At 37.8% G+C, this 27,664-nt stretch overlaps 5 protein-coding genes across 5 annotated transcripts in view; 2 read left to right on the plus strand and 3 right to left on the minus strand.

Annotated features, from left to right (window-relative positions):
• Positions 1-834: 834 nt before the first annotated feature.
• tmem234 (transmembrane protein 234) lies at positions 835-3,518 on the plus strand (the record flags this gene model as incomplete). Its single annotated transcript, XM_079261617.1, has 5 exons — positions 835-847; positions 1,167-1,318; positions 1,406-1,472; positions 3,201-3,293; positions 3,402-3,518. The coding sequence occupies 5 exons, from the start codon at positions 835-837 to the stop codon at positions 3,470-3,472; spliced, it is 396 nt and encodes a 131-aa protein (XP_079117743.1). The 3' UTR covers positions 3,473-3,518.
• A 70-nt stretch (positions 3,519-3,588) lies between these two features.
• On the minus strand, positions 3,589-9,307 carry dcdc2b (doublecortin domain containing 2B; the record flags this gene model as incomplete). The annotated part of the gene is made up of 12 exons (XM_079261618.1): positions 9,015-9,307; positions 8,807-8,858; positions 7,143-7,213; positions 6,673-6,804; positions 6,454-6,588; positions 6,300-6,339; positions 6,094-6,159; positions 5,735-5,903; positions 5,512-5,621; positions 5,326-5,394; positions 5,130-5,195; positions 3,589-3,663 (listed from the first exon to the last, which is right to left on the minus strand). Exons 1-12 carry the CDS (start codon positions 9,296-9,298, stop codon positions 3,589-3,591), a joined length of 1,269 nt encoding a protein of 422 aa, XP_079117744.1. The 5' UTR covers positions 9,299-9,307.
• Positions 9,308-10,281: 974 nt separating this feature from the next.
• On the minus strand, positions 10,282-12,566 carry iqcc (IQ motif containing C). Its single transcript, XM_079262057.1, has 5 exons — positions 12,508-12,566; positions 12,139-12,282; positions 11,724-12,033; positions 10,892-11,013; positions 10,282-10,345 (listed from the first exon to the last, which is right to left on the minus strand). The coding sequence occupies exons 1-5, from the start codon at positions 12,547-12,549 to the stop codon at positions 10,310-10,312; spliced, it is 654 nt and encodes a 217-aa protein (XP_079118183.1). The 5' UTR covers positions 12,550-12,566; the 3' UTR covers positions 10,282-10,309.
• A 535-nt stretch (positions 12,567-13,101) lies between these two features.
• Positions 13,102-27,664, plus strand: part of fancm (FA complementation group M) — a gene marked incomplete at both ends in the record, with an annotated part of 37,326 nt that continues 22,763 nt past the window's right edge. Inside the window, 4 exons of the mRNA XM_079261619.1 lie at positions 13,102-13,810; positions 13,898-14,070; positions 14,267-14,344; positions 14,443-14,601. Of these exons, the coding sequence (XP_079117745.1) occupies positions 13,102-13,810; positions 13,898-14,070; positions 14,267-14,344; positions 14,443-14,601 (1,119 nt within the window). The remainder of the gene's footprint in view (positions 13,811-13,897; positions 14,071-14,266; positions 14,345-14,442; positions 14,602-27,664) is intronic.
• Positions 16,169-26,417, minus strand: soul3 (heme-binding protein soul3). Its single transcript, XM_079262142.1, has 5 exons — positions 25,827-26,417; positions 19,440-19,534; positions 18,773-18,914; positions 18,439-18,622; positions 16,169-18,341 (listed from the first exon to the last, which is right to left on the minus strand). The coding sequence occupies exons 1-5, from the start codon at positions 26,056-26,058 to the stop codon at positions 18,170-18,172; spliced, it is 825 nt and encodes a 274-aa protein (XP_079118268.1). The 5' UTR covers positions 26,059-26,417; the 3' UTR covers positions 16,169-18,169.

A 27,664-nucleotide genomic window follows, 5' to 3' on the forward strand; every position in this document is an offset into this window, starting at 1 on the left:
TGATATTAACCTGCCTCCATGTTTGAAAACCACTGATCAACAATATGTACATTTCTGTATTAAAGAAAACCACGTACTAGGTTTACAAGACAAAGTAGAATTAGCTTTCAAGTTAGTGAAAGAGAGTATGACAGATGATAAGTACTTATGTAATGCGTATCAGATATACTGAGGAAAATATTGTTTTTGTATTTGTTTTTAACAGTCATATTTACCATAAACTGGCTTACCTATGTCACACTGTTTCTCCTTCAACAACTTACATTTTTTTAAATAAATAAATTAGCAGTGCTTTTTTTTTTTTAACCACAAAGTGTAAAGTCTTAACAGAGGTTTTAGTGTAGATCTGTCAGCATAACATGCTGTAGTAAAACCTTTTTAATTTGATACTTAAATATTTTGCACTTTATTTTCAAAACTTCCTGTATTTGTATTGTTTGTGATTGTTTAATAAATGAATTAAATGCAAGTGAAATGCTTTATTTTTTAAAAAAGTGGATACTTTTTGAAAACAGGGGTGGAGGTTGGTGTTTAATAAGCTATTACGCCCTCTGCTGGTCATTGGTGACTACTCAACTTTGGATACCGCTAAAGCTGCATTCAAGACAAAAATATTGGCAAATTATTGCCTTTCATATATTAGAAAATCGCCTTAAAACGTTCGATGTATTATTAAGAGGCTATCTTACGTAAATCCTCAGATAATTATCAAAAAAAGCATGTATTGCTGCATGTATTGTGATGGTTCAAAATGTTGTTTAAAACATAAACCAAAAAATCTTGAATGCGACTCGAATGCGGCTGCGTGACAGTTTCCAGGATGTTTACGTGACAATGGTGACAGTAGGTAAGTGTCAACAACATAATTTATCCCATGTTGTAATACACTTAAAATGTCACATTTTTTGTTTTTCATTAGAATATATTATCTTTTTACTTTTAAGCATTAACAGTCGTGGCTAGCCCAAATCTAACACAGCATAGCCCATGCTAAGGAAATGAGGTGGCTAATTGTTGTCGACCGATATCCACAGGTTTTTCTTGTTGCCAACCATAGTATTATACTTTTTGTCCCATTTCTTTAGATTGGACTCTGTGGAACAGTTACAAAATGAGTTGCATGTGTGAACATAATGCGGTAATGTAACGGCAGTGTACATTTGCAGTGGAGCTGTTGAGTCTGCTGCTGGTGTCAGTGCTGTGGGGATGCACCAACCCTTTCCTCAAGAAAGGCACAGAGGGGATTGAAAATGTGACTAAAACCAATAGAGTCTCACAGCTACTGGCTGAGATCAAGTTTCTTTTCCTAAACGTGAAGGTTTGTTTTAACATTTCATGTCGTTCCCTGTTTGAATCAACTTGTTTTTCTTATAGTTTGTTCCTTCTCCATTCTATTGCTGTCTAGTACTTGGTCCCATTTCTTCTGAACCAGAGTGGCTCATTGGTCTACTATTACACACTGTCAACCACAGGTGAGGCAGCCTTAACTGCCACTGTCATGGTCTGTCTGTAGCTTCTGGCATACTGAAAAAACAATGAATCTATATGGGGGAAGAAAAAAAAAGTGTTTAGCCCCATATCTGTCTAATATTTACATGTTGTCAAGTGAGTATTAGTATATTTTATTGGGGTCTAGATCAGGAGCCTAAGGAGAAACAAATCAACCAACATTATGAAGAAAATTTACACAAATGAGGATATTTAACGTTGAATGACAGTCTGGGATGAAATGGCACAAAGGTAATGTCAAATAAATAAGTTTAAAAAAAGGTTTTCAGGGTCTAGAATAAGATTGATTCAGGAATGGTTTCCGATAGAGTTGCAAAATAACAGAATAATTAATGAACTTTACCTCAATGGCATAAAGAAGCTGCAAAATATTGAAAAGGAGCCTCGAAGTAATCCCAGCGTAAGACATAATGACCTTAGAGAATAAGAGAGGGACCAAAGAGATACAAAGAATGAATAAAAATGACTGATATGACAACAGAACAACCATGAGGAATAAACAAGAGAAACATGTGAAATATTTAGGTATAACAAAGGTTTGTGCAACCTGCAGGATACACACCTTGAAACACAGATCCAAAAGTCTTTTCTGCTTAGTTTGTGATTGTTTGTCTGAATTTTTCAGAGCGCATGTGTCTTGATCCTCAGTAGTTGTAAAGACTGTTTAGTAATCTGCTCTGTTCTGTGTGATGAGCACAGGGGAAGCTGATTATGACATCAATTATAGCTCAGCAGGGCTGTTAAACATATCAGCAAATTGTCCCAGTTCTGAATGTGACTAACCTAAATGTAATACCACCAGTATTACTACTTTCAGCATTATCAGTTAACCATCTACTTTTCCTGTAATGAACCCAAACCTCAACTAATAATGTACAATTATTACAATACTTCTAATATTATGTTGTGATGTTCTGTGTGGAGTTTGCCTGTTCTCCTTGCACATGTGTGGGTAATCCAGCTTCCTTCCACAGTCAAATACATTCATGTAAGGTTGATTGGTTTCTCTAAATTGAGTGAGTGTGAATGATTCTCTCTCAGTGTTGACCCTGCGATGGACTGGTGACCTGTCCAGGGTGTGATGAATCGCTAAAATATTTTAGTCCATTAACCAGAATAAAATTTAATTCAGTTAATCCTATTTTTAAGGATCCTTGTTTTAATTTTTTACATCTGAGTTTGGAGCGCTTCCTCCTGCAGATTGCATGTTTGTGAGAATTCCCAGTTTGAATGGAGTTGCATGCAGTCTTACAAAGTGACAAAACAACAATATGCTGGCTGTGTAATGATCGGTTGAAAGTTGTCTTAAACCTGAAAGAGACCAACCACAATGAAGCTAACTAGATTGAAGACATGTGGATTAACAAAGAACACCGTGGCATGAATGAAACATACGGACAATGTGGCTGCACTGGATAGTCTTGACTATTTTTAACTTCACAAAGCAATTCTTTATTCACTGCAGTTTAAATACACAACAACACAATGATTGGCGTACATTTCAGGTTGTCCCACATATTTTAAACACTTAAAACCATTTTAATGTAATTTTAGACAAACAATGCATTTATGAATTTGGGTCTCTAACAGTGCTGGTACTTGTTTGACTACTGACAGGATATTAGTAAATTACTATATCTTCATAGGCTTTAAATCAATTAAAAAAATAAAACAACATTGTTGTCTTTCAGACTTGTCTCTTGCTGTTCCTGTGGCCAACTCTCTGACGTTCCTTTGCACTCTGCTGACTGGAAAGTTACTGGGTGAAGAGTTTGGAGGCAAACGTGAGTCACTTTTGTTGGTGATTGCAATGCAACATGTTTTTCTCCTCCAATATAAGCAAATGTTGCTGTGGAAGAATATCATAGTGATTGTTTTCTTTTTCCTTTCAGAAGCTGTTCTGGGAATGTTTCTCACCATGGCCGGCATCACTCTGTGCGTTATAAGCTCCATAGATAACTAAGACATTGAAGTGACAGAATGTAACCAAGGTGGTGCTCTAATGACGATCTGGATTAAAGAAAACTGTTCCTCCACTATCTAAGGAATTCCTCAGCAGGGAAGCACAGAAGACCAAAGCTAGAGCTGGAGCAAGGCAGGAATGGAGAAAAATTTAGATTCAGGCGACAACACTTTAGCTTCAAAAGGCCTCTCCTAGGAAGAAAAAGTTGAAGGAGGAGAAGCAGGTTCATGTAGGGTTCACTGTGAGGCTAGGCTGAATTATGGTGTTCCCAATAAAAACAGTGGTTAACTTTTACTGGTAAACACGCCGCTGCCCTCCATGCGACTGGCATTTGCATAGATGCTATAGAGACAACATGCAGTCAACACAGGGATTTAAAATGGACCAATTAGATGTCAACTTCTGGTTTAACAAGGGCATTTTATGGCAGTTGCATTCGGTTTCCTGCAGCTGGTCTTTGAATGGGAGTTGGACACTGAAGCAGTCAGATAGTTTAGCCGGAGGATTAATTTTCTGCTCTTCGTCCCCCTTCTTTTTTTGCTGCCCTTGGTACATGTTGTATTGTTGTATTGGTAAATGTTACTCTTATTTATAAAGGACCTAAAAATAGACTATCCCCTGTTGTAAACATGTTTGTTTAAAGCACAAATTAAATACACTGGGCAGATAACTGTAATGAATATTTTTTATTTTCACAGTATTTCATTTGTACATGTACGTTGTACAGATTTGTTGTTCATATTGTAGAAATAAAATGATTGTTTCTTTTTTCATTTGCAGTACAATTCTTCATCTGTTATCAGTTACAAAACCTAGGCAAAATGAGAACACACATGCCTAAAACTTTTCTAAAATAAAGATTCTTATGTACATGTAGAATGAATTGCAGCATTGAACATCAATACAGTGTCGGCATCAGTTATCTCCATCAAACACGATGAGCACATGGACATGGGTAGCTCTAAGTTACACTAAAATATCACTGTCAGGCAACACCTAACATCTGAAAACCAAAGACAATAATTTAATGTTATTTGGCTTGTTACCATAGTTACAACTCTACCAGTTCAACCAAATGGTCCTTTAGCTGCATTTTGGAAGCAACAGTGACTCTGTTTGAGGCAGAGAAGCTGCTACGATACTGTGGCCTCCCCCTGATGGTGCTTCTTTTCTGGTGTAGATGATGAGGCGTCTTGTGGCCTCTCCTGTCACAGCAAAACATTTCATCTGTGTAAAAGCTAAAAGCCATAACGAAGATTTCAGTCAAATGTGACATGCTACTGTGTTTAAAAGATGGTAAGCTTGCCTGTTCCCTGGTCTTTCCCTCTGAGAGGGATGATGAAGGCCTTGACTTTGAAGATTTCTGCTTCAACTCAGCCTCCTTTTAAAATGGGAAAAAAAAAAAGAAAAGAAAAACAGGTTGCTGCAAAAAAAATTTTTTTCTGTCCATGCACTCATCAGAATCCATTACATGTATTATTATGTACTTGCTGTGGTGTGTGGGTGTATATACCGGTGTTTTAGATGTGGACTCCTGCTCCTGATCAGATGGTAGAGCCTCTCATAGGGGAACAAAAAAAAGTTACATTAAAAACGTAAAATGAATCATTTCATTAAGGATTGTCGAAATATAAAGACCCACTCAAATCCACATTACCTGTTTTCCATTGCAGTTGTGTCGGTGTTCTTTGTTGTGCTGCTCACTCGGCATCTCTGCGTGTTCCTTAAGGAAAACAGACTGACTCAGTGGCAGGGAATTAAAGATTATTTTACAAATAGGCTGAAAAAATATCCCTTCTCTCTATTAGAGCGTGAATGTGATGCTTGTTTCCGTGGCGTTAAAAAGCACGTACCTGTCGAGTGTTTTGCAGAGGATCCTCTGTCTTATTCAGGTCTTCATCCTCCACTATTTCTGCAACTCTCTTTCAGTCAAGAAATAGAATCAGATTTTGGTTTATCCAGGCTTGCAGTATCTTTGTTAGATTTTAAACTCCTACTGTTGTGTTTCACCATTTAATTATTTATATGCTGAAGCTAACCTGATCAACAGGAAGCTCTGTCGCTGTATTTTCATCCTCCTGCACCTCCTCTGCTCCTCTTACCTCCTCCCTTCTCTTCCTTCCTGCCCTTCTGAATATGCTGGGCTGAGCTGTCATTAATATAAATCAAAAAATTTCAGTTAAAAAAAAAAGTTTATAAGTATTTTTATACTGAAGATGTTTTATATAAAAGTACATAATTGAACTTTCCTTGAAGACTAACCATATCCATTGTTGAGCGAAAGTCTTGTTTGTATTCGGTTCTTGCTGACTTTGACCGGCCTGGCAAATAACACAGAGGTCTCTTCTGCTCCCTCTTTCCTGCTCATTAGCTGCAAGTCTTGCGGAGCTGAAGCTTCATCTCCAGTCGACTTCACTCTGCGACCATCTGACTGAAATTCATGACTTCATCTTAATATTAATTGATTTAATATGTGAAGGATGATGTATGCAATTCACAAAAATAATTTCAGTATTGTTTTTACTCTGATGTGTAAATTGAGTTACCAAATAAACAATCTCAGTATAGCATTAATAAAAACAAAGGCAGATTATGTTTCGCATTGTTTTTTTTTTTTTTACCTCTGGGCAGTCGAGGAGAGCTGAGTCACTGTATTGGTCTTCTGGACCACTTCCCGCTTTCCTGTTCTAGGAGGAAAAACACTTTTTCTGCATTTGATTTTCACTCAACCTCCAACAGCTGTCATTCAGACCTGACAGGCTGCAGATGAACTGTTTTTGACATGGTAATAAAATGAATAACTGAAAGTAGAGAGAAGAAAATTTACTTCCGCTCTCTTCACCAGTCTCCTCTTTCCGGGGTAACATCTAGAAAATACAGCAGCATCATTTGTCAGTTAAGAAAAGTCAAAAGCCGAGTGTGTTTACTGTTGTTTTAAAGAGAAAACAGAGTAACCATCGCAGGACCCAACATTACAATACCTCTCTGTAGTTTTTGAAACCAAGAGCTCCAAATATGGAAGTTTCTTGAATCTCTCAGTTCCCACAGCAACGTAACAGCGGCCGGTCTCCAGCTCTTCAGCTAAGGACACAGTCACTCCTTCCAAAGAGCACAACCTATAAAAAGGTTTGCACAAGATCTCAGTGTCTCTGAACTCACCAGAGAGAAAGTATGACTTAATGCCTGACCATGTCCCTGACCTGCGCACCGCTCCTGTCCGTAAGCTGACCTTCTCAGTGATCAGACTCAGGATCTGTTCCAGATCCTGTCTCATGCTCCGAGGAATGATGAACCGGAATGGTGGACACAGAAGATCTCCATTGCGGAAAACACTGTGCAACAACATGAAAAGAGGAATGTAAATTAAGAAAACCATGGCTGAAAAGTTTAAACTGATAAACTGATGTTATTATAAGATGAGAGAAACTGAAATCTGTATTTTTAAGCTCAGGACATTTGTTACCTTCTGTATATACACACTTTTAAATGCCAAATGTCCCTTTTAAAGAAAATAAAGCTTATTTCAGACTTTATTATACAAGGGCATACTGCATGAAACTCTTTAATCAGGCTTGAAACCAATGTGAACAAATCTATTAAAAAGATAAGCTCAGATATCTAAATATAACAATAAATAAATGTGTGCTTGTAGCTTATGAGTCTAACTCACTGTATAATGCAAGGCATCGGTACGAACTTCCTCCATTTGGCTGAAACATTTGGCCTCTGGATTACTTTTGCCTGGTGGGAGACATTGAGACATTTAGATGTAGAACATCAGTGCTGTCATTTTCTTATTACCAATCCGAATTCCTTTGTCAGATTTACGTCACTGCCTCCCTCAAACTCACTTGTCCCCAATGTGTAATAACAGGTTAACTATTCCACTTGTATCAGCTCGAGTGTTGCAGCCATGGAAACTAACATCAATACAAGAGTCTTCAGATAGCACATTTACATGCCATGTCTGATCTGAGACATCTTCCTAGGATTCTTAACCACTTTGTCCAACATCAGTAATTTTACAGTTGGATATGATCAGCCATGTCTGAACAAAGCAGATCTTTTTATCACCTGTAAGGACGCACACATTTAATTAATTTACAGCTAGTCAGGAAGCTGGGCATTTGGACTTTCAGCCTGCCCGGACATGCACATGGCCCTGACAGAGTTACGTGGAAGCTTTGTTTCACCAGCAGGATGAAACACACACATCCAGGCACACTTCCTGCATTGCTCCACAGCAACCACAACACAGGCATTTAAGTCTTTAAAACCCAAAGACTCTGGAAAAAATCTGCTTTCCAAATGGCAGACACCCAAGTCACACACATTTACCCTCCACTGTTTTAAGCTTTTCACAAAACACTGACAGCCTAAAACTACGAACACACTCTGCGTTTGAAAAATCAGTCACTCCTGCCAGCTGGTGAAAATACAAAGCAAGTACTTGACAGCATGAGAGGCTCTGTGTGTTTATATGCATGCATAGAAATGGAGCTTCTTTATTAATATTGCTATCACCCTCATCACAATATCAGTTTACACCCAAGGTTCAAGTTCCAATAATAGATTAACCGATCCCTTATAACAATCACGTAAAAATGTATAATATCAAGCTTTAATTAATGATACTAATGTTAAAAAGCAGGCTTAAAAGAGTATTCTTCAAGCTGCAGGAAACATTATGATGGATGCTTCGGTCATTAACCATTTTTTTCCTCTAAATAACATGACAATCAATAGGAAGTGTTTAAGGGTGAACCTTGTACAGCTGATGCTAACATAACAACATACCGCCATTTAACAGGCAAATGTGAGCATGTCTCAGTAATGAAAAACCCTGAGTGTCACGAAAGCAGTGGAGATGTGGTGTGGACCCAATTGCAGAGATGAGGGAAGCCGGTATGCAGAACTCAGACAGATTTATTTTCCTCAGAGGAACCCAGGGAACTCAGAACAGACAAACTAAACTAAGGTACAAAATGATCCAGCAAACAATGAGTGAACATGAGTGGTATAAATACACAGGAAAAACCGAACGAGAAACAGGTGAAACAAATGAACCCAGGTGAACCAAATCAATGAACAGGAAATCTAAGAAGCTAACCAAGAACCAAGACAGGAAAAACTACAAAATAAAACAGGAAGCCCAAAAACAAAGCACAGAAAAACCCAAATCATGACACTGAGCTTCTTTTAGTGTTTGTTTTGCCCGGTGTTTAAATGGATCACATATTAGTGTGGTAGTGAATTCCTCTTAGCTGATGTGGGATTAATGAATGATGGACTGTACTAGTGACCTTAAAAGGAAGATGGAAGTTAAAACTTTACCTGGGTTTCTTCCCGAGTGGCAGGCTGTTTTTTTGCTCCTGCATTCAGGTAGCTTCACATAAAGATGACAGATAGATTAAGTTAAGCTCTTCTTTTATTGCAAGTAGTCAAATTTATTCATTTTCAAGAGAGAAAAGTTCCTATTATGTGATCTATAAACCAAAAATAAGATACTGTGATCAGTGCATTAAATGACTTTTGGACTCACTCTAGTTTCTTGAACCTCTCAAAGCCAGCAGCAACATATTGCGCTCCCGTCTTAAGATCCTGGAGGTCTGTGACCCTGTGGCCCTGCCTGGGGGTGTACAGATTCCTGACAGCAAGACGAGCTCCAATACTCTGGGTCACTTCATTCAGAAAAGCCTCCATAGTGGCCACCTGACGCTGGTTGACCACAAATCTTCGTCCGCTGTAGAAGGGGTCTCCATTCCTATACACCACCACGCTCTTCACTGGAGGCAGGTGAGATGTAGCAGCAGTGCTGGTTGCCATGTCTGAACAAGCAAGTCACATCCATTTAATTTTCAATTAAAAAAAAAAAAAGTTTGTGTCCACAGAAACCTCACTAAGCAAGTCTATCACATATATGCATTCTTTTCGTCATAAATGTTCATGGATCACTCGTAAATACAAACAGGTGATCTCTGACATACAGACACTGACTGATCTCTCACAAACCTGGAGGATGAATGAGGACTTCAGAAAACCCAAAGGTGGAAACCCAGTGTCTTCTGTTATGGTCCGTCTTGACTCCTATACTCGCCACACTCCGCTCCTCTCTGTCCCCTCTTGCACAGACACTACCACACTGACGGCGGTGAGTATTTCCTGGTTGCCATGGCAGCATGGCCAGCAATGACTGGCTTTGTGGGCAAAACCATCGACAGAAACCACAACAAAAGAGACGGGCAGTGGAGGGGAGGATGGGTGGGTCCCTGTGTTTCAAACTGAATCAATAAGATAACCTCTGTATTTTCACCAAACATTACTGACAAATAAATAATGCAAACTAATTACCCAGAACAGGCCACTAAAAAGAAATCTTCCGATGTAACTCTTCATCTGTATAAATATATTATACAGCTATATTTGATTTCTTCAGTTTAGCTTTAATTGCTTCTCTCTGTAAAAACATTATATCCAAAGACAACAGCTGTTTAACAGGAGACTTAATGTGAATGTTTGTAAGCGATGAATGATACCTTATGCATTGTGATCCAGATAGGAAATTTGAGCTTCTAGGACAATGTGTTTGTAACATCTGACCTTTACACCTTTTTCTTGCAAAACTATTAAGTACTTCAAGCAAAAACATCAGCAGAAAACACAAAAAGAATTTTGTATAAAAAAATACAATTTATTCAGTTCTATAGTAGAAAAAATACAAAATATTCATACACAAATGTATACATAACATTATAAATAACATAACATTTAAAGTAATCAATTTTCTGTTCACTTAAATGTCATCATCCCTCACAGTTGAACTGGACTTCCACACCATCAAGCTACACTCAGTCTATCCTTCAGAGACAAATACTGTAAAAGGGGAAAAAAAGGGAAAGAGAGAACAGAAAAACATTAAAACAATTATTCTGTGGCAGAGTTCAACTATATTACATGGCAGAATGGGAAAGTCTTAGTACATGCAGCATATCTAAAAAAAACTTTTAAGTTGGATTGCTTAAGAAGATATAACCTATAGCGCAGTTTTCTTCTCAGCAAAGGTTTTTTTTTTTTAAACTCAATTTTGAATCCAACTCAGGGTAACTACAAGTGGATCCTAATTTCTCTGGATTCAGTTGAACAGTGAATTTATTTTTATTTATTTATTTTTTTTAAATCTTGGCAAATGTTCATGCAGAATAATATATACATACATATCTATATCTATAGATAGATATATGTGTGTGTGTGTTCGTGTGTGTGTACACATGTTGTAGAGTATAAAAATTTTGTTACCACCACTGCAGTTACCACTGCACGTAGCCGTCCAGTCTTCCAGCTGAGGCTGTTTTATTACAGCAGTGACTGCAGCTAAGTAAATGCAAGGAAGCATTTCATGTCCTTTTTCTTTGCTCTTACCTTTTTCCTGCTGTCAATGGCTTGCTGCAACCAGAGCAGTTCCATGGTCAGTGTGTTTCTATGGAGACGCAGGGCCTCGGGGGTACGGGGCACCTCTTGTACTGAGTCACATTTCTGACGACCTGAAAGAAGGATTGTATATGTTAAATGACTCATTAGGCCTTTGTTACTTTTTTGACAATATCCAATCCAACTAAATCAATCAACAAATCAATCAATGACCAATTGACATCTTACTTATACCATTTATTTATAAGAAGAAAGCAGATTTCTTGAATATGGCAATATGTTGCAACTCGGTTATAAATATTACAATAGAGTTCAAACATTTAAGGTAATCCGTTTTCAGACCCACTGTAGTCTCACGGAGATCTGTGTGGTAACAATCAATCACTTTGTAATGTCTTAAGTTGTTACAGCTGTGTGAAAAAAGTTCTGAAAAAGATGGAAACTGAACTTTTATTCTGAAATATTAGTATTGCAAATTCAGCTGAATTTAAAACAACAATCACAAAACCATGTTGGCACTTTTTCTTGTGCTCTGTACTTAGTTCGGAGGGGTAAATTTGTTTTATATGCTGGTTTTACCTGGTGCTAAACTTCATAAATTAGGCTGATAAAGCTGGAAACTATGTGTTATGTCAATCATTTTGTCTAACATCAAGCTAACCTGGATGTTTCAGCATGACACCAATGTAGTCGCAAAACTTAGAAATCATTTATAGATGAGTAATAAAAAAATAATAAACTTTGAGGATTATATGTTATGTTTGCCTTATTTTACATGAACATGCTGCAGTCTGTGTGGTGTAGTTTTGTATGCAGCTCTTACCTTTATGAGAGGAACTGTTCGTGTCTAACTCCAAACTGCTCCAGATGGTGGAGGACCTCCCTGTGCTCTTCATCACCTCTCCATCTGCACTTTCCATAGTGCTGTCTTTCTGTTCCTCTCCACCCAAACTAACAGAACTACTGCATACACAGTCATGTGAATCATCTCTCTCTGGTTCTTCTCTCTCCAACAGAACACAGTAATCTCTTTTCTTATCTGATATGGATGCTGATCTCAGGTGAATGTTAACGTCTTGTCCTGGTTCTGACGGCTGCATCGAGGAGATGCCAGGATGAAGACATGGACCGCCCTGATAATGCATGGTACACAAGCATTAAGAACAAACAATAAAAAAAAGTAAAATAAAATAAAAAAAAATTAAAGCAAACTCTCACAACTAACAAATGTATTTTACAATGTCTGTGAAGTGGGGAATGGAGATGACTGTCTCAGTCCACCTTAGATGGGACTGACTCCCGTCAATCTCCTTCACAATCTCCTCAAAGTCCTCACGCGCAAGTCGAACCTCGTTCCTCATTCGGTATCCACGTGCACATGCCTAGAGGAGAGCGAGAAGCAACCATAGTAACCATGTGAAATAGTTGGGGAGGCCGACGCCAGAGCCTGGCTCCAACGCTAACAGCTGTTTCCCCAGAGTTAGCATAGTAGCTAAAGAGGCCGACTTTCCTAATAAAATAAATACATAAACATATCAAAGCTAGTAGTTGGAAATATGTGCAACACAACTAAGTTTTTACTAAGCGAAAAGCATCCCAGTTGTCACCTGAAAATGTGAAATAATCTTCTCTAGCTTGTTGCTGTCCATTGGTTTGGTTACATGACAACAGTTCAGCAAAGAGCGCGATTTGAACTGCAATGTATTAGTCAGTTCCGGTGTCAAACTTGAAAATTAAAAGTTTGCTTTTGTTTAAATTACCACATTATTGTGCATTTACACATTTTACCTCTATAATTTAAAAAAAAAAACCCCAAACCATTTAAAAAACATGTATTACAATTTAGGTGTACCTTTAACAGTTTTTATAACTGTGGTGTTATATTTTGAAAAAGCGTTGGCGGAAGTATACATTGTGTTTTAGTTTGAGAATTAAAAGTTTGCTTTTGTTTAAATTACCACATTATTGTGCATTTACACATTTTACCTCTATAATTAAAAAAAAAAAAAAAAACTAAACCATTTAAAAAAACATGTATTACAATTTAGGTGTACCTTTAACAGTTTTTATAACTGTGGTGTTATATTTTGAAAAAGCGTTGGCGGAAGTATACATTGTGTTTTAGTTTGAGTTCCGTTTGCAATGTTGCCGGACACACATGGCGCCTTTCATCTAAAGTTTTGTGTCAAACCTAGAGGAGAATGAGTGGTGGTTCAAGTCAGAGAACTTTGTTTCAGACGTGGGGTGCTTCTGTGCCCCAAAACAAACAACAACAACAACAACAACAAACAAGAAAAGATGTGCAAAAGAAGGCTGGAGTGCGCAAACCAACCTCAAGCAACTTTGCTCAGGTAGCTAAAATTAATCCTCCTCAAAATCCTCTATGGACAGAAATTGGTCGAGAAACGCATGTGTCAAAGGAACCGACAAGCACAGATGACGCTATACCTGAATTTGAAGTTGACGACGACGATGACCTGATGGTGGTCGCAGTCTACGAAGCTGAAAAGAGCCTGCAACTTAATAATGCTAACTTTTTCCAAGATGACAACCATGTAATAACAGAAAACGCAGCCCTTTCTTCTACCTCTTCAGGTGGAGAAATATATCCAGACTTTCCTGGATTTGACAGTTCCTCGGCTAAGGTATGGATCTATCCCACCAACTATCCTGTTAGGGAGTACCAGCTGAAGATCTCAGAGGCTGCCCTGTTTAAGAACACACTTGTGTGTCTTCCTACTGGTCTGGGGAAAACCTTCATTGCCTCTGTGGTTATGTACAACTTCTACCGATGGTATCCAACAGGGAAGATAGTTTTCATGGCACCCACCAAACCTCTAGTGGCTCAACAGATAGAGGCCTGTTATAACGTTATGGGCATCCCCCAGGCACACATGGCTGAGCTGACAGGTAACAAGTTCATGGCACAAAAACAAAGACACACATTCTCCCTTTCTTTAGCCTGTGCTAACAAGGTTTGCCTCAACTGATTCGTAGGAAGTACGGCAGCAAAGCAGAGACAAGAAGTGTGGCGGTCCAAGCGGGTCTTCTTCCTCACCCCTCAGGTCATGGTGAATGATCTGTCCAGAGACACCTGCCCAGCCAAGCAGGTCAAGTGTGTAGTGATTGATGAAGCTCACAAGGCACTGGGCAACCATGCATACTGTCAGGTGAGGAAAAAAGATGTTCACAAACTGGGAAAAGCTTCCAAATTTTTGCTTGTATGTGCATTGCAATGTGATGATAGGTAGATTTTATCAGGATAAATGACCTCACTTTCTTTGCAGAGGTTTACATTCTAGTACATTCTAATACACTTTATTAATAAATTAATATAAAAGTAACATTGAATCTTTTCGTTTTCAGGTGATCAGACAGCTCAGCAGTCAGACTCTGCATTTCCGCATCCTGGCTCTCAGTGCTACACCAGGAGGAGATACAAAAGTGAGAAGAATGCATTGCTTTATGAACTAATGTGATCTAAATATGAACTGCCTCTTAATTTTTTCCCACATCTCTCCTCCCTGATGCCATCCTTTCAGTCGGTGCAGTCTGTGATCTCCAATTTACTTATATCCCATATTGAGCTGCGTTCAGACGAGAGCCCAGACATCCGGGCTCATTCCCACCAGCGCAGTGTGGAGAAAGTTGTGGTCCCTCTGGGGGAGACGCTTTCTGCTCATCAGGCACGCTACCTGCAGGTAGGCACATTCAGATTTCTCAACGATATAGAGAATTGATTCAATTCAGGTAAAGTTAAACTATACAATTAGATCTATAAGTTTAGTTTAGTTTAATTGTCCTCACACTCAAATATGAAAGGGCTAGTTTTATACTTAAACGTCATCATTGTAGCTTGCTGTGTTTTGCTCCACTGAGTTGACCATGTGATATATTTTGGGTTTTTGCTGCCACCATGTGGTTAGTTGTTGCTATGATTCTGTTTTAAAACCTCAAGTTAAATCTTTTCTACATGTCACATCTCTTTCATGGGCTGGTTAGTTCATATCAAAATTGCTGAATTTAACTTGAAAGAAAATATCCTCTTGCACTCAAGGGTCAAGTTTTAAGTTATGGTAGACTTAATAATTAATGGTTATTAATGCTCCTCCCTATCACCGGTTGCTCACCGTGTGTGCTGCTTTATAAGTGTGCATCTATGTTTCATCTGGCTGGACAGCTGAAACTTCACACCTGCATTTGAAAGTTTAGACCTGTTGTATTTCCTGCTGTGTAAGTCTTCTGAGGTCTGTTCTCTCAGATTTTTCTTTGGACTTTGATATTAATTGCAGAGTACCTCCTTTTAATTTTCTTTTTTTTTTTAAATCTTCAGTAGCTTTAACATCATTATCTGTCTCATCATATTACCCACCTGACTAGATAACATCTACAACCTGCTTAACCTTCATTCTCCTCTGCCAAAAAAAGAGGGTGTCACCATATTGAGTGTCAAATGAGCATTATCGCAGTCATGCAGGCAAAATTTAATAACTGTTCAGTAAATCAGAAAAATGAACCAGTCATGCAGACAGGTGTTTTTAGTTCAGTTATGTTTTTTTCCCCTCAGTTTTTGACCGACTTTTATTACAAGGCAGTCATAATCAATCTGTATTAACCCTCCTCATTATGGTTTTGATTAAGCGTGGATGGCGGGTTTACAGACAGAGAGCAGTGAACATCTAGGGTATTGTGTTAAAGTTTATGCTGAGTTATTTCTTATAAATTTTACACTTTTTTGTTGATGATATGGTAACTTATGGTGTAAAGTATGATTCTATGGGTGACATGAATCATGATTTAACACAAGTTGCTTTCACCAGGCAAAGCCTTCATTACTATCTTTTGTATCATACAGGAGGTTGCACCTTAGCAGGTCTTTGTGATTGTGTCTGTTTCAAGGGATCATCGTGTTACTGTGCTTAAGTAACTTGGCACCAGCTCATGTTCTGAAGTGGATTAAGTTCTACATTTTAAACCTATCTAGGGAGTGGTGTCTTGGTTTGATCCCATAAAAAGGAAGAAGTAACCTTTGGGGGTTTTCTGCAGTAACAATAGCTGTTACCTGGTACAAACATGGATGACAAAACCTTTCACATATAAAGCAGATTGTGATCATCAAGCAGGTAATGTCATGTATTGCTTTAAAATATTCATATGTTCCTTTTTAAATGAGCTTTATATTTACAATCCTGGACCATTCGACTTGAATGTCGTTACTTGAAGCACATTTATGCAGTTCAGTAACATTATATACAACAAATCGCAAAAGACAGGAGACAAGCACATATTTATTGAACAAAGAAAACCACAGTAACGTGTTTGTCGTGCTTGAATTTTTCACAGTACAACACACTTATGCAAAACACTAAAAAAGAAAGGGGGCAAAACAACATAAAAGTTACAGCAAGACTGTTAAAGGAAAAACCAACTAACATGTATCATGGCTTTTAAGTGTTGACACACTTTAATATTACTATGATTTATTTTAAAAATAAATTCTTTGGATTTAGATGACTTTATCACCTAAACATAAACTCTCACTCACACACACACTCTCTCTCTCTCTCTCTCTCTCTCTCTCTGTATATATATATATATATATATATATAAAATTAAATTGGCTAACTTCTTTCCAGTTGGGGCTGAATTTATCTTTCATTTTCCACACATTTAGTCAGCTTCAACTGTTTGCCTTAGCATTTCTTAGGACACTCCTCTCACGTTACTAAATATATCCATAGAATGATGATTGAGCCAGTTCACTTCCAGTCATATTTCACTGACACCCCAGTGATAAATGTACATGTCCAGAGCAGAATCATCTCCACATTCCTGCAAATATCAGGCCAAGATGGCATAATCGCTTGTTTTACTTTTGAATGCATTGCATTGGTAAGTGTAATTTTAAAATATAGCTAAAAAAAAAAACTTACAAATATCTCTGGCTTTATTAGACTCTTCTTAATTGGTGATAAAATATAAACAGTTTAAAACAAAATTTCAGCTTTCTTAAATTTTTAAACACAATAATCATAGTAGATATTCTCTGTGTACTATTTATTTTCTTGCTTGTCTCTATCAGCAGCAGCAGTGTTTGCAATACATTAGTGAATGCTTACTAACATTGACACAGAGTAGCAAGTAAAAAGAGCATGACAAAGAGGTACACTGGTAAATACTCCTGTGTAAACAAGTGGAACATGACGAATGCATCACTTTGCATCACTTACACTTCAGAGAAAAGACTGTATGTAATCTATTGTACTTTTTGATTGTCATTCAGCGCTATAATCAGAGAGCATTTGGTTTGTCGGAGTGTGATACCTTGTAGTTGTACATTCATTCACATACACAAAAATGAAAAGTTCAAAGTAATTTGTTTCTTTTTAATTAGTGTTATGATTTCTGTTGCACCTATTTATGTTTGAAGCCTCTGGTTCTGGTCTGGATAACGTCTACTGGACAAAGGGCTTTGAAGCCTTAAGCAGACCTCCTTCCTATCTGTCCAAATCATTACCAACTTAACATACCCTTTGGTAGGGTTTGGCTAGTGGCCCATAAATTGGCTTGTTGATTATTGGTCTGCTCATAAATATCACACCTGCTGTTCACACATAATATGAAGTGTGAAAACCATAGACTTGCAGCATGTAATGAATCATCCAGCGCTAGAGAAAGAGAGAGGAGCAATAATATCAAGTAACGAAAGACATCGTCCTGCACATGATTAGACATTGGCTGTGCAGACAGTGTAGCAAGGCTGCATGTCCACTGCAAGCCTGGTACCTTACACATGAGTAGACCCCTGCATGTTTCTGACACCACTCAGTGGTCACCTTGTTTAGAGTGCAAACAGTTAGAACTATCTAAATTTTCAACAAGAGGGCACTGTGCTCAGGAAAGGGAATTAGCCATCTCAAAGCAGGAGGTGAATGTGGTGCTCCACCATAGCATCTGGTATGTATTCATGAGCATATGGCAGTGTGTAAATTCAGCATATTTATCTTGTGTGTAAAATGAAACAAAGAATCTATCTAAAGTGAACACAGAAGAAAAGTCATTGAGTAAAAGTCATTAAAGTAACGACTGAGCTTGTTTGTCTTCTTTTTAAATGAAAACTCATCAGCTCTGGAGTGTGCTGGGCTGGTGGTCATTTCAGGTAGAGATGGTGACTACAGATGACTACAGATGCACCTGAGGCTGTGGCTGAGCTAGGGCAGTGTTAAGAGTTTGAGGCTCAGGGGTCACTGGCAGGATGCTGTGTTGCTATCAGCGTCGCTCTAGGAACCAGATCTCATTCTGGCGGTTGCTGTGAGCAGGGTTGGTGTAGCCAGCCACAATAAACGAGTCGTTAACACACACTCCTGGTGAGTCCAGCAACTCACCCATGGTGTTAATCTGATTGATGATGGTCATTTCATTGGTGGAACCAGTAAAGGCCCTGAAAAACAGAAATTGGTAGAGAAAAACACAAACCATATTAATTCCACTGATCACCAACGTTGAGTTCAATCAGAATTATTTAATTCTTTACTAACCTTGTGTATACAGTAGTGGCAGGCCAGACCTCTATGACAATGTCACTGTCATAAGGCTGTGGAGGCTGGGCCTGGTGCTCAAGGGGAAGGAAGTATGCCACGGTGACATCATGTGAAATCACAGAATGGTTTTCATCTGTGCGGACCACTGTCACAATGGGCAGCGTCATGCCAAGGTAGTTACCTGTATGAAAAAATGGAAACTCCTTTTAGAATTTCTTAAGCTACAATCTTTTAGCTCAGAAACATCCGGACATGAAATATAAGATACAGATACTCAAAAAGCCTAGAACCTAATTGTGTAAGCTCAGTGCTGCTTTCTTCTTGGACTTACCGGTCGCGTTCTGCTGGCAGATGTATCTCATTATCCTCATGAAACCATAGCAGATGCTCTGTTCATATGTGTCCTCGCGCATTGTTATACAAGCCCAGTGGCCTTTTTCATAGTGACGTTTCTCATATAGCAGCTCCCCACACTGAAAAATAAAAGGCAATTTCTAATATAACATTTAAGCATACATGATAGAAAAAAAAACCTCAGCAGCAGGCTTTTGGTAAATTACACTGACTAAAATAAATATTTTGTTGCTTCTGCATCTCAGGTATCTAAATATGTGGCTGTTTTACATGACGTTGAAAACCTATTGGAGAAGAAGGAGCCGTGGTTGTCCTTTGTTTGACTGGAGTCTTCAGCAAAGTTCTAATGAACTAATTAACTTCCGTTAAACCAATTAGGCCTCTTTATTTATATGGTCCCCAAAGGAGTTTAAACAGCTTCAGCGACACGATCATATAACCAGAAAAAATAGCTGACCCACACACAGATATAAGATCTTTACAGATACTATAGATTTAACAAAAAATTTAAAAAAAAACAAAACAACTTGTTTAAAATATTCTTTAATAAGTATTCTTTAACAAGTTAGTTTAGCTGCATTTGCAGATATAATCATTATGATAGATACTTTCTTCAAATGATACTTTCTAAAAATGAGAAGTACCTTTTCTTTGCGCGTAAGAAGCGTGTAGGGGACATGTTCTCTTTGACTACGTCCTTGGTTGTTGCTGCTTAGCTGTTGGATAGGTTCCGCCATATCTGTCAAGGCAGAAAAAATGAAACATTAGCTGGGAAGTTTAGGTCCTAGTCAAGAACAGTAGTGTGTTAGCTCAAAATAAAATATATCTATGAGATGTACACAGATGGCTTAAAACAGATGTTTTGAGTAATAGGGAAAGGAATATACTGCATAAAGAGTAAACATACTTTTTTTTTTTTATATTGTCCTAGGTTCACATTTTTAGGAAATCAAAATAGATTCAAAATATGCAATTTTCACTTATTATCCATTGCTACTTACTATGTATTAATTAATTTTATCTTTATAAAATCTCTTCCCTTACATTAATTTGATGGCTGGCTGTGCTCTTGTTTTGACTATGCATGTACAGTTCCATGATGCTCCAGACAGGAATGTCAATTAGAGCAGATGGAGAGAAGATTGTGTAAATCCGACCATGGGTCAGTATAGAGTGGTTTTAGCAAAGTCTACATCACTAGCCAATGGTTTTGAAATACTTGTTTTTAATGGATCAACTTTATAGTTAAATCTTCTTTTGAGCTTCGAATTAGAAAATCACCTGATATCCCTCTCAGGAATTCAAACTTGCTACACACTTCTTACAGAGGTTTTAATTTAGCTACAACTGCTAAAAGGAATTTAGCATTGACCTTAATGATTAAAAGCAAAAAAGGCCAGATTATAGGTTAATGCTCACTAAAACAGCTGTCACAAAAACAAGCAAAAGTACCTGAACACACAATTTTCTAATGACGATGAATCAGTCATGTCAGATTAAACAGTAGTGTTTTGTTTGATTGTTGAGATGTCAAATACACAGTACACATGGTGAACCCGTCCCAGTCCCAGTTTCAGTCGATGCCATGAAGGACAACTGGGTCAGAGGGTTATATTAGGGTGACCAATCATTTGGCAAACAAAGCTGTGGGCTGTGAGTCTGCATGCAAAACAGAGTTGACATTTCAGCAGTATGATACTTTTATCAGAGGATCTGATGAAATCAAAATTGCCAGTTATGAGAAAGCTCAACATGGACAATGAATGTTCTGCAATCAACCCACATCTCTTAGTTTGTGTGTGTGTTTTTATCACAGACAAATATTGGAGGGGAAAAACCCAGGCACAACTGTACTGTATGTGCATAAAAGTAATTTTTTCTATGAAAGCATGCACAGATCTGCACAGTGCTGATGCAAAACAGTTGCCACAAACAACCCACGCCCCTATTTTATACCTGAGCTTTCTTATCAGTACAGAGCTCTTATCATGTACCGTTTGTCAGCCTTTGATCCAGTACTAATAACCTTGGAATCACTGTCTTTCCCCTCTAAAACATACCGACAACTTCAGCATTACTTCCAGGGTCTTCAATAAACACTATCTGAATAAAATAAGTTCTAATACATGCAGATATGGGTTTTCTATATTAATTCCATGAAATAGTGAGTTTATGATTTCAGTAAGATAGACCCTCTACTGCCATTTTGCATCAGTCTGATTGCCATGTGATTGATGCAATAATGATGGTGGGAACAAGAAACATAGAAGCTTGTTTTCAACAACAAATAGAAAAATTCCTTCACAGAAAATCATACCAAAAAGATCAAAATGACTTGTAGCAGAGAGCTGTTTAATTGGCTCCTTCTGACCTGAAACTTTGGAAAATAAAATTCCATCTTGTTTGCATGCTTGACACACTCCAAGCATACACATCACTTTATACTCTCTGCTCTTGTGACCTTGTTTTACACTGAAAAGACTCATGGTAACTTTGTCTCGTATGAAAATTTTAGTGGAGAGGACTTAAAAAGTGCCAACAGTTAACAACTATAAAATAGGATGGATGGCTCTAGAGCTCTTTTACTATGGCAACATCCATGACGACTGCTGGATTTTTTTTTTTTTATATCAATGCCAATATGACCAAAATATCCAAACAAGCAGATAAAAAAATGGTACAGAAAACAACACGAGCACACACATTCCAATTGCTTGCTCCACTCTCACATGATCATATTCTGACATTATCCAGACCTTTTGCTCAGAAACTGGCAGAATAATCTGGTCTGTCTGATACACTCATTTGTGTTGTCATGTCCAAACCCCATGAGTGATATTCAGAAAATGTCAGCTGCGATGCAAGTGTGAAAAGGGATTATGACAAAGAGAGCTTTCCACCTTGTCCCACGCCATCCGATTCCATCCCAATTAGAGCAAAGGAGTTTACTGTGGGCTTGTGTTCTTAGCTACAATGTTGTACTGACGCCACAACCTTAGTACCAGTAGAAGCAAAGTAGCTAATCCCCTCCGAGTCAAAAAGTCCCAGCAAGTGATTTCATTTCAAGTCTTCAATTAGTGCTGTGTGTCTCAGGACACAGGGATGCGAAGGTGCCAGTCTCTGTTACAGGATTCCCAGTGGGTAGCCTTGGTGCTGTCACAGACATGTTGAATAAACAGCAAGCGTTACATGTAGCATGAGCTTGTTTATATTTCCATGCATAAGTGGCATACAGCTAAGCCACAGCATTCTATATATAAGTCACATGAGCATTATACCCATGCATTAAGTGTCTACAGTTAGACAAAACAACAGCTGACAGAGGGACTATGTACCACTCTGTTGAGCTTCTTTCTTGAAGTACTTGGTCACTCAAGGTGTGGGAATTTCTTAAATTGGTATCCTGATGTAGAGGGGCACTTTTGTATTGCATATACTGGCTTGAAACGCAGAAGTTACACATGGATTTAGTGTCATGCCAATGTTACAATAATATGTTGGGTGATATATCAGAAGAACACAGTTGAGCAGCAAATAATAAAATGATCAAAACTTCTTTCAAAGCAGACATCTGGCCCAAATTTGTGTTTTGGTAGAGGTGACACGTGGTGTGGGAAATCTGCCTTGCTAAAATGAAATACTGTGGTAATACAAGCAACCTCAACTAAGATAGCTGCCTTCACCCAGAGCTTATATCTGCATCTGTAAGGGACACAACCAGTTTGACTTATCAGCCATAGACTTGGGCACTGTCAAGCTTCCTCAAGGAAAAGGAGAATCACCAGATCAGTGACAAATTTCATAGCTAAGTAATCAACCTTATTTAATTTGAAAGTAACCTGAGGTTCAACAAGTACACTGTTGAAGACTTTCCATCAATGATTTAAGCCCCCATCACAAACAATTTATACGAATGAGTTTACTTACATTCTGCAGCCAAAATAAACCCCAGATAAACTGAAGAAAGCTAGCCGAGCCATCAGTATGTTTGCTCATTTTTTGTTGTTACTGACTCCTACACAGCATTCAGAGTTACCTAGACTTGGTTACTTAGACCTGATGTTTAAAAGATACAAACAGAAGTCTGATTTTTGTACACAATATATAAAGACAGTTCAGAATAATTTTACTGAATACATTCATTTATAAAAAGATGGAGTTAAATATTCAACTAAGGATGCAAAGTATTACGACAAATTATTTGAATACATCAAATCACCGACAAAAAATGTAATATTATAATAGTAAGTCAGCAAATGTTCAGGTCATTAGTGAAAACCTGATACATGTTAAACAACAGTTAATGTTATTGAAATGTCTGCAGCATCTTAAGACATGGACTGCATTTAGATTGTTACAACCTTGAAAATGAGAAAACAAGCACAGAGCTACTCAGGTAAACTATGGGATAAGATGTTATATTTATAAACAAGCCTATTACATTTTACATTCAGGCTCACCAGATCATCACATTTGAGCAAAGAAATATGCATAGTTAAAGACAGCAGCCCAGTTGTACCTGTTGCAATCTGTGTCGCCATGAAACAATTACATTTCTGGGAAGTCAGGCTACAGGGGCTGTGACGATATGTTTATTCCCGATTTTATTTGATTCTGATTTTTTGGGTGCTGATTACATTTAAATTGCGATTCTCATTATTTCCCGATGTTGTTGTTTTGTAGACTACAAACAAACAAACAAAAATAAAAACCAAACTCTTTTTACTTGTCATTTTTCTAAATTTGAATTAGGTAAAAAAAAAAAAAAAAAGCACAGTAGCCAGACCATCATTATGCTGCTATAATGCCCAAGAAGACAAGTAAAATGATCAATAAAAATGACAAAAATTTTATTATGGATTTTTTTATATTTGAAGAAAAAAATGTTTAACAAAAAACAAACAAAAAAAAAAAAAAAAAAATCAGAATTGTGAAGCAAAAAATCCCAATATTCAATTTTTCAATTTGATTTTCCACCCCTACAGACTACAGTGTTTTTCAGGCAGAGATACTTCAGACTCTGTCAATATATCGCTGGAACTTACAACAAACTTTAGGGGATGCACGCACAAAAGGTCTTGTGCACCTAGTTTACACAGAGAACCCACTAGTTGTACACAAACTATAAAATAAAAGTTTATATCCAAAAGTGAATTGTAATGCTAATGCGGGAATTAAATTGTGGAAAGTTTAGCTTATCTCAGTGGGTTCTTTGTTCAGCTCTGTATATCTTAGATCTGTTATTAGCAATGGTTTTCAAAGGTTCCAGAGTTGAAGAGCGTCGTTGTGGTCTCTTGGTAAGCAAATCTGACTTTTCCCCATAGAATTGAACTCATTATGTATGACTATAAAATGTTTTGTTTTTATCATGAAAGGTTAATATTTAGAAGTTAAAAATTATCCAATTCCTTTTCAGATTCGACAGAAAGACCTTACATGGAAAACAGAGTTCAGACTACCTTAGAACATTTGTGTTAACATTTTTTGCAGCACTAGTCCAGCCTGAAGGACTCATCCACCAAATGTTTTATTCAGTCACATGCTAGATTGGTCTACAGGAGCAAATCAGGAGCAGTTTAACCTCAAGCCCTTCAGAACATATTCCAGAAAACTGCCCATTATGTCATGCACATGAACATATACAAACACATGGACATATTGACCACCAGCAGAGATAGGTGTGAAGCCTTCCTCTCTGTTGATCTGTCTTATTTCTGCTCATCTAATTAAGTGAGTGGATAAACAAAGAAATATGTCTTTTCGACTTTTCTTGTATATCATTTCAAACACTATTGTGTTCTGCAACCTAATGGTACGGGTCTGGTCAGATTTTTAAAGAAAGCAAATTGTAAGTTCCACTTTGTGGAGTTTTTTTAAATACCACACTGTTACAGTAACATTATTATAGTGACATAAATTAAATCCGCCATCATGGGAACTGTCTTTTGTTAAATCCTATACGCACTAGTTTAGATGCTTCAGAGATGTCATATTCCTTAATATATGGTGGAATTGCCTTTACATATTCCATCTTGAGAGACCATTTGTGTGACAAAGATGACGGGCACTGTGATCTGCGAGTAATATGTATTATATTGAGGTTTTCAAATTATAGCATATCTACATTTAACTAACATCATTACCACTTTATCATAAGACCACTCTGTATGCTACTACTATATAATTACAGTATATAAAACTTTAGATTGTTTAGCCCGGTTGAATTTTCTGACATATTAATTTGTGCTTATTTATTTTACTTTAAGTGAAACATGTGGGTTTGTTTAAACTACTTAAAATGTCAGCAAATGACAACAGACTATTTAGATTTGGGCCAAAGAAGTACATGTGCAAAACATTAACAGTTTTGGGTAGGCTTTTGAAAGTATATGGAAAAAAGAACAATTTTCATCTACAATGAGATGTTACTTTAAAGTATTTTAAACCAATAATAAACCCTAATTTGAATGATGTTATGATGTCCCTCAGAGACTCTTGCAGTGCCATGACCATGCTGTGACACTATTATTATGCATTTCAATGTTCTAACACAGTAGTTCAGTCCTTTATATCACAATTTATTAGTATGTTATGTGAAATACCTATTCATCATTTTTTACTAAGTTTTTTATTTTTTTATTTTTTTTTTAATACACATTTTAAAAAATAACTAGTTGAAACACATGGGTGCCTGAAGCGTAGGGAATGTCCTGGCTGGAACTGGTTTGTCTGTGTGCCTCGCTGGAAACTAGGTCAGTGTACGGTACATGGTGGGACGCCTTGAGAAAGTTGAGAGCCCTCACTGAAGTTAAACAAGTAGTCAGTGTATTATTTTTGTTTATTTGTTTTCCTATAATCTGTCTGTGCACTTTACAGGAAACTTTACATTCAAAAGAAGATTAGTTAAAAAAAAAAAAGCCAGGACAGTTTAGGATGGCTTTCTGATCTGCAAAGTAAACAAAGTGAGTTGGCCTGTTGCGTTTTTTTTTCTCTTGCACTATTCTTATTTACTTTTTTTTTTTTTTTTTTACCTTCGGAAACTTCCACCTGGTGTCCCCTCGCTACCTCCTGCCAGTAATGTAGCAGTCGGTCTGAATTTTCGTCTTCCATCGTTTCTCCTTCCTCAAGACTACCATTGCCGGAGTCTGATAGCTGGTCCTCGGAGAAGGACTCCAGGTCTTCCAGGGTGATCATTCCGTGTCGGTCGACGCCGCCGCCGCCACCACCGCCACCTCCACTCATTTGGCAGCCACCTCGGTCCATTTTGTTATTTTTACGACTATCTATGTGCCCACAAAAAAAAAAAAAAAACCCTCGAAGGGGTTGGTCTGCAGGCTAAACCCAGTTATAAATGCTTAGTTGAAGTTCCAGTCTTTTTTCCTGCTTTCTTCGCACCGTCGTTCCCGACTTGTCCGGATTAGGACAATGGCTACTTCCTGCTCAACAAACCAGGCACAACTAATCTCTACCTGACGCACTAAGCCATGGTTACATACGTTGTCTTATATCTGACTTAAACGAGTCGTAGTCCTGCGCTGAGGACGCTTTAAACTCGCTGGAAAACAAGAATGGTGGACGTCTCTTCGCTCGTGCGGAGCTGCGTGACACTTCGATGCCGAAGGTGAATTCGATGTTTATGAAGGAGGGCCACGAGGACACGTGACGTTGCGGGCTCTCACTGCCCCCGCCTCCTCGCGCTGTCCGAGATAATAAATACCCGAGACCCCCTGCCCGGGCATCGCCAGTTTACCCAACAGGAAATGATGAGGACCCAAGATGACAGCGATGATCAACACACTTTTTATGTATAGAATGAGTCTCAAACGTCATCCAATTTCCCCACTGAGGAACTAAAAAGTTTCTTTATTCCATCTTTTTCAGTATTTATTTTAGATTTGCCTTTCCCACATAGACCCAGGTGCAGATTTAGGCTTTTGACTTTTTAATATTCATTTTTTTTTTTTTTTTTCGGATGCTTTAAGGAATTTAACAGTGGTTCAGTCCCACTTTAGTAAAAATAATATGCAGGCAAAATATGTTAAACCTGAAAAGAGGAATGGTGATTAAGTTTCAACTGAGTTTAATCCAAATTTTCTAGATACAATAAAGAATATTATTTGTTTATATTTTATGAGAGATGACTTGTTATTAATCTAAAAATGATGATAGATGATGAGTTTTAAAAAAAAAAAAAAATTCAGACAGAAGATTATCAACTAACTTGAACTCCATCACTAGGGGACAGCCTAGGCAGGATTTCCTCTGATCTGTGTCACTGCAACAGCCAGCCACCATGCTGTACCCTTCAGCACGCACGTAGAGAGAACATTATATAATCCACTATGGTGTGTGTGTTTGACACACTGACAACTCGCTACAAGGAGGGGGAACTTCATTGGCCCCCCTCTGAGGCTGAATCTACTACCACTGGGTTTTTCTTAGTAATTGCTTTCATGTGTATTCATTATAAATGGTCACTGCCAAACTGAGACTGGTTTTTGAGTCACAACAGCATATCTTCATCAACCATGGTGTAACTGGTTTTCACAGTTTGAACTTCCCTTTTTTCATGTTGGCAAAGTAACGTACTGATTCCATGCCTGGTTTTAAAGGCGAGCTTTACAATGCAGACACAAAATGAACTCCATCCCATTGTTGACATGCAGGAGTGTGAGTTTAGCTTAGCTTAGGCTTGTTATTAATAGCGGCACGAGACAAGCTTTTTCCCTCATTCTTCCCCTTCACTTAGTTCAATGAGGCTTAGCCAATCATCTTTGCAACACTGAGCATACTCAGAGTGTGTCTTCTAAATGGTAATATAGCTTGTCTCATTACTTTCCTTTTCCTCTTTGTCTTAGTCATTCTTTTA

Source organism: Telmatherina bonti (genome assembly GCF_933228915.1).
Source record: "Telmatherina bonti genome assembly, chromosome: 22".
NCBI classification, from domain to species: domain Eukaryota; kingdom Metazoa; phylum Chordata; class Actinopteri; order Atheriniformes; family Telmatherinidae; genus Telmatherina; species Telmatherina bonti.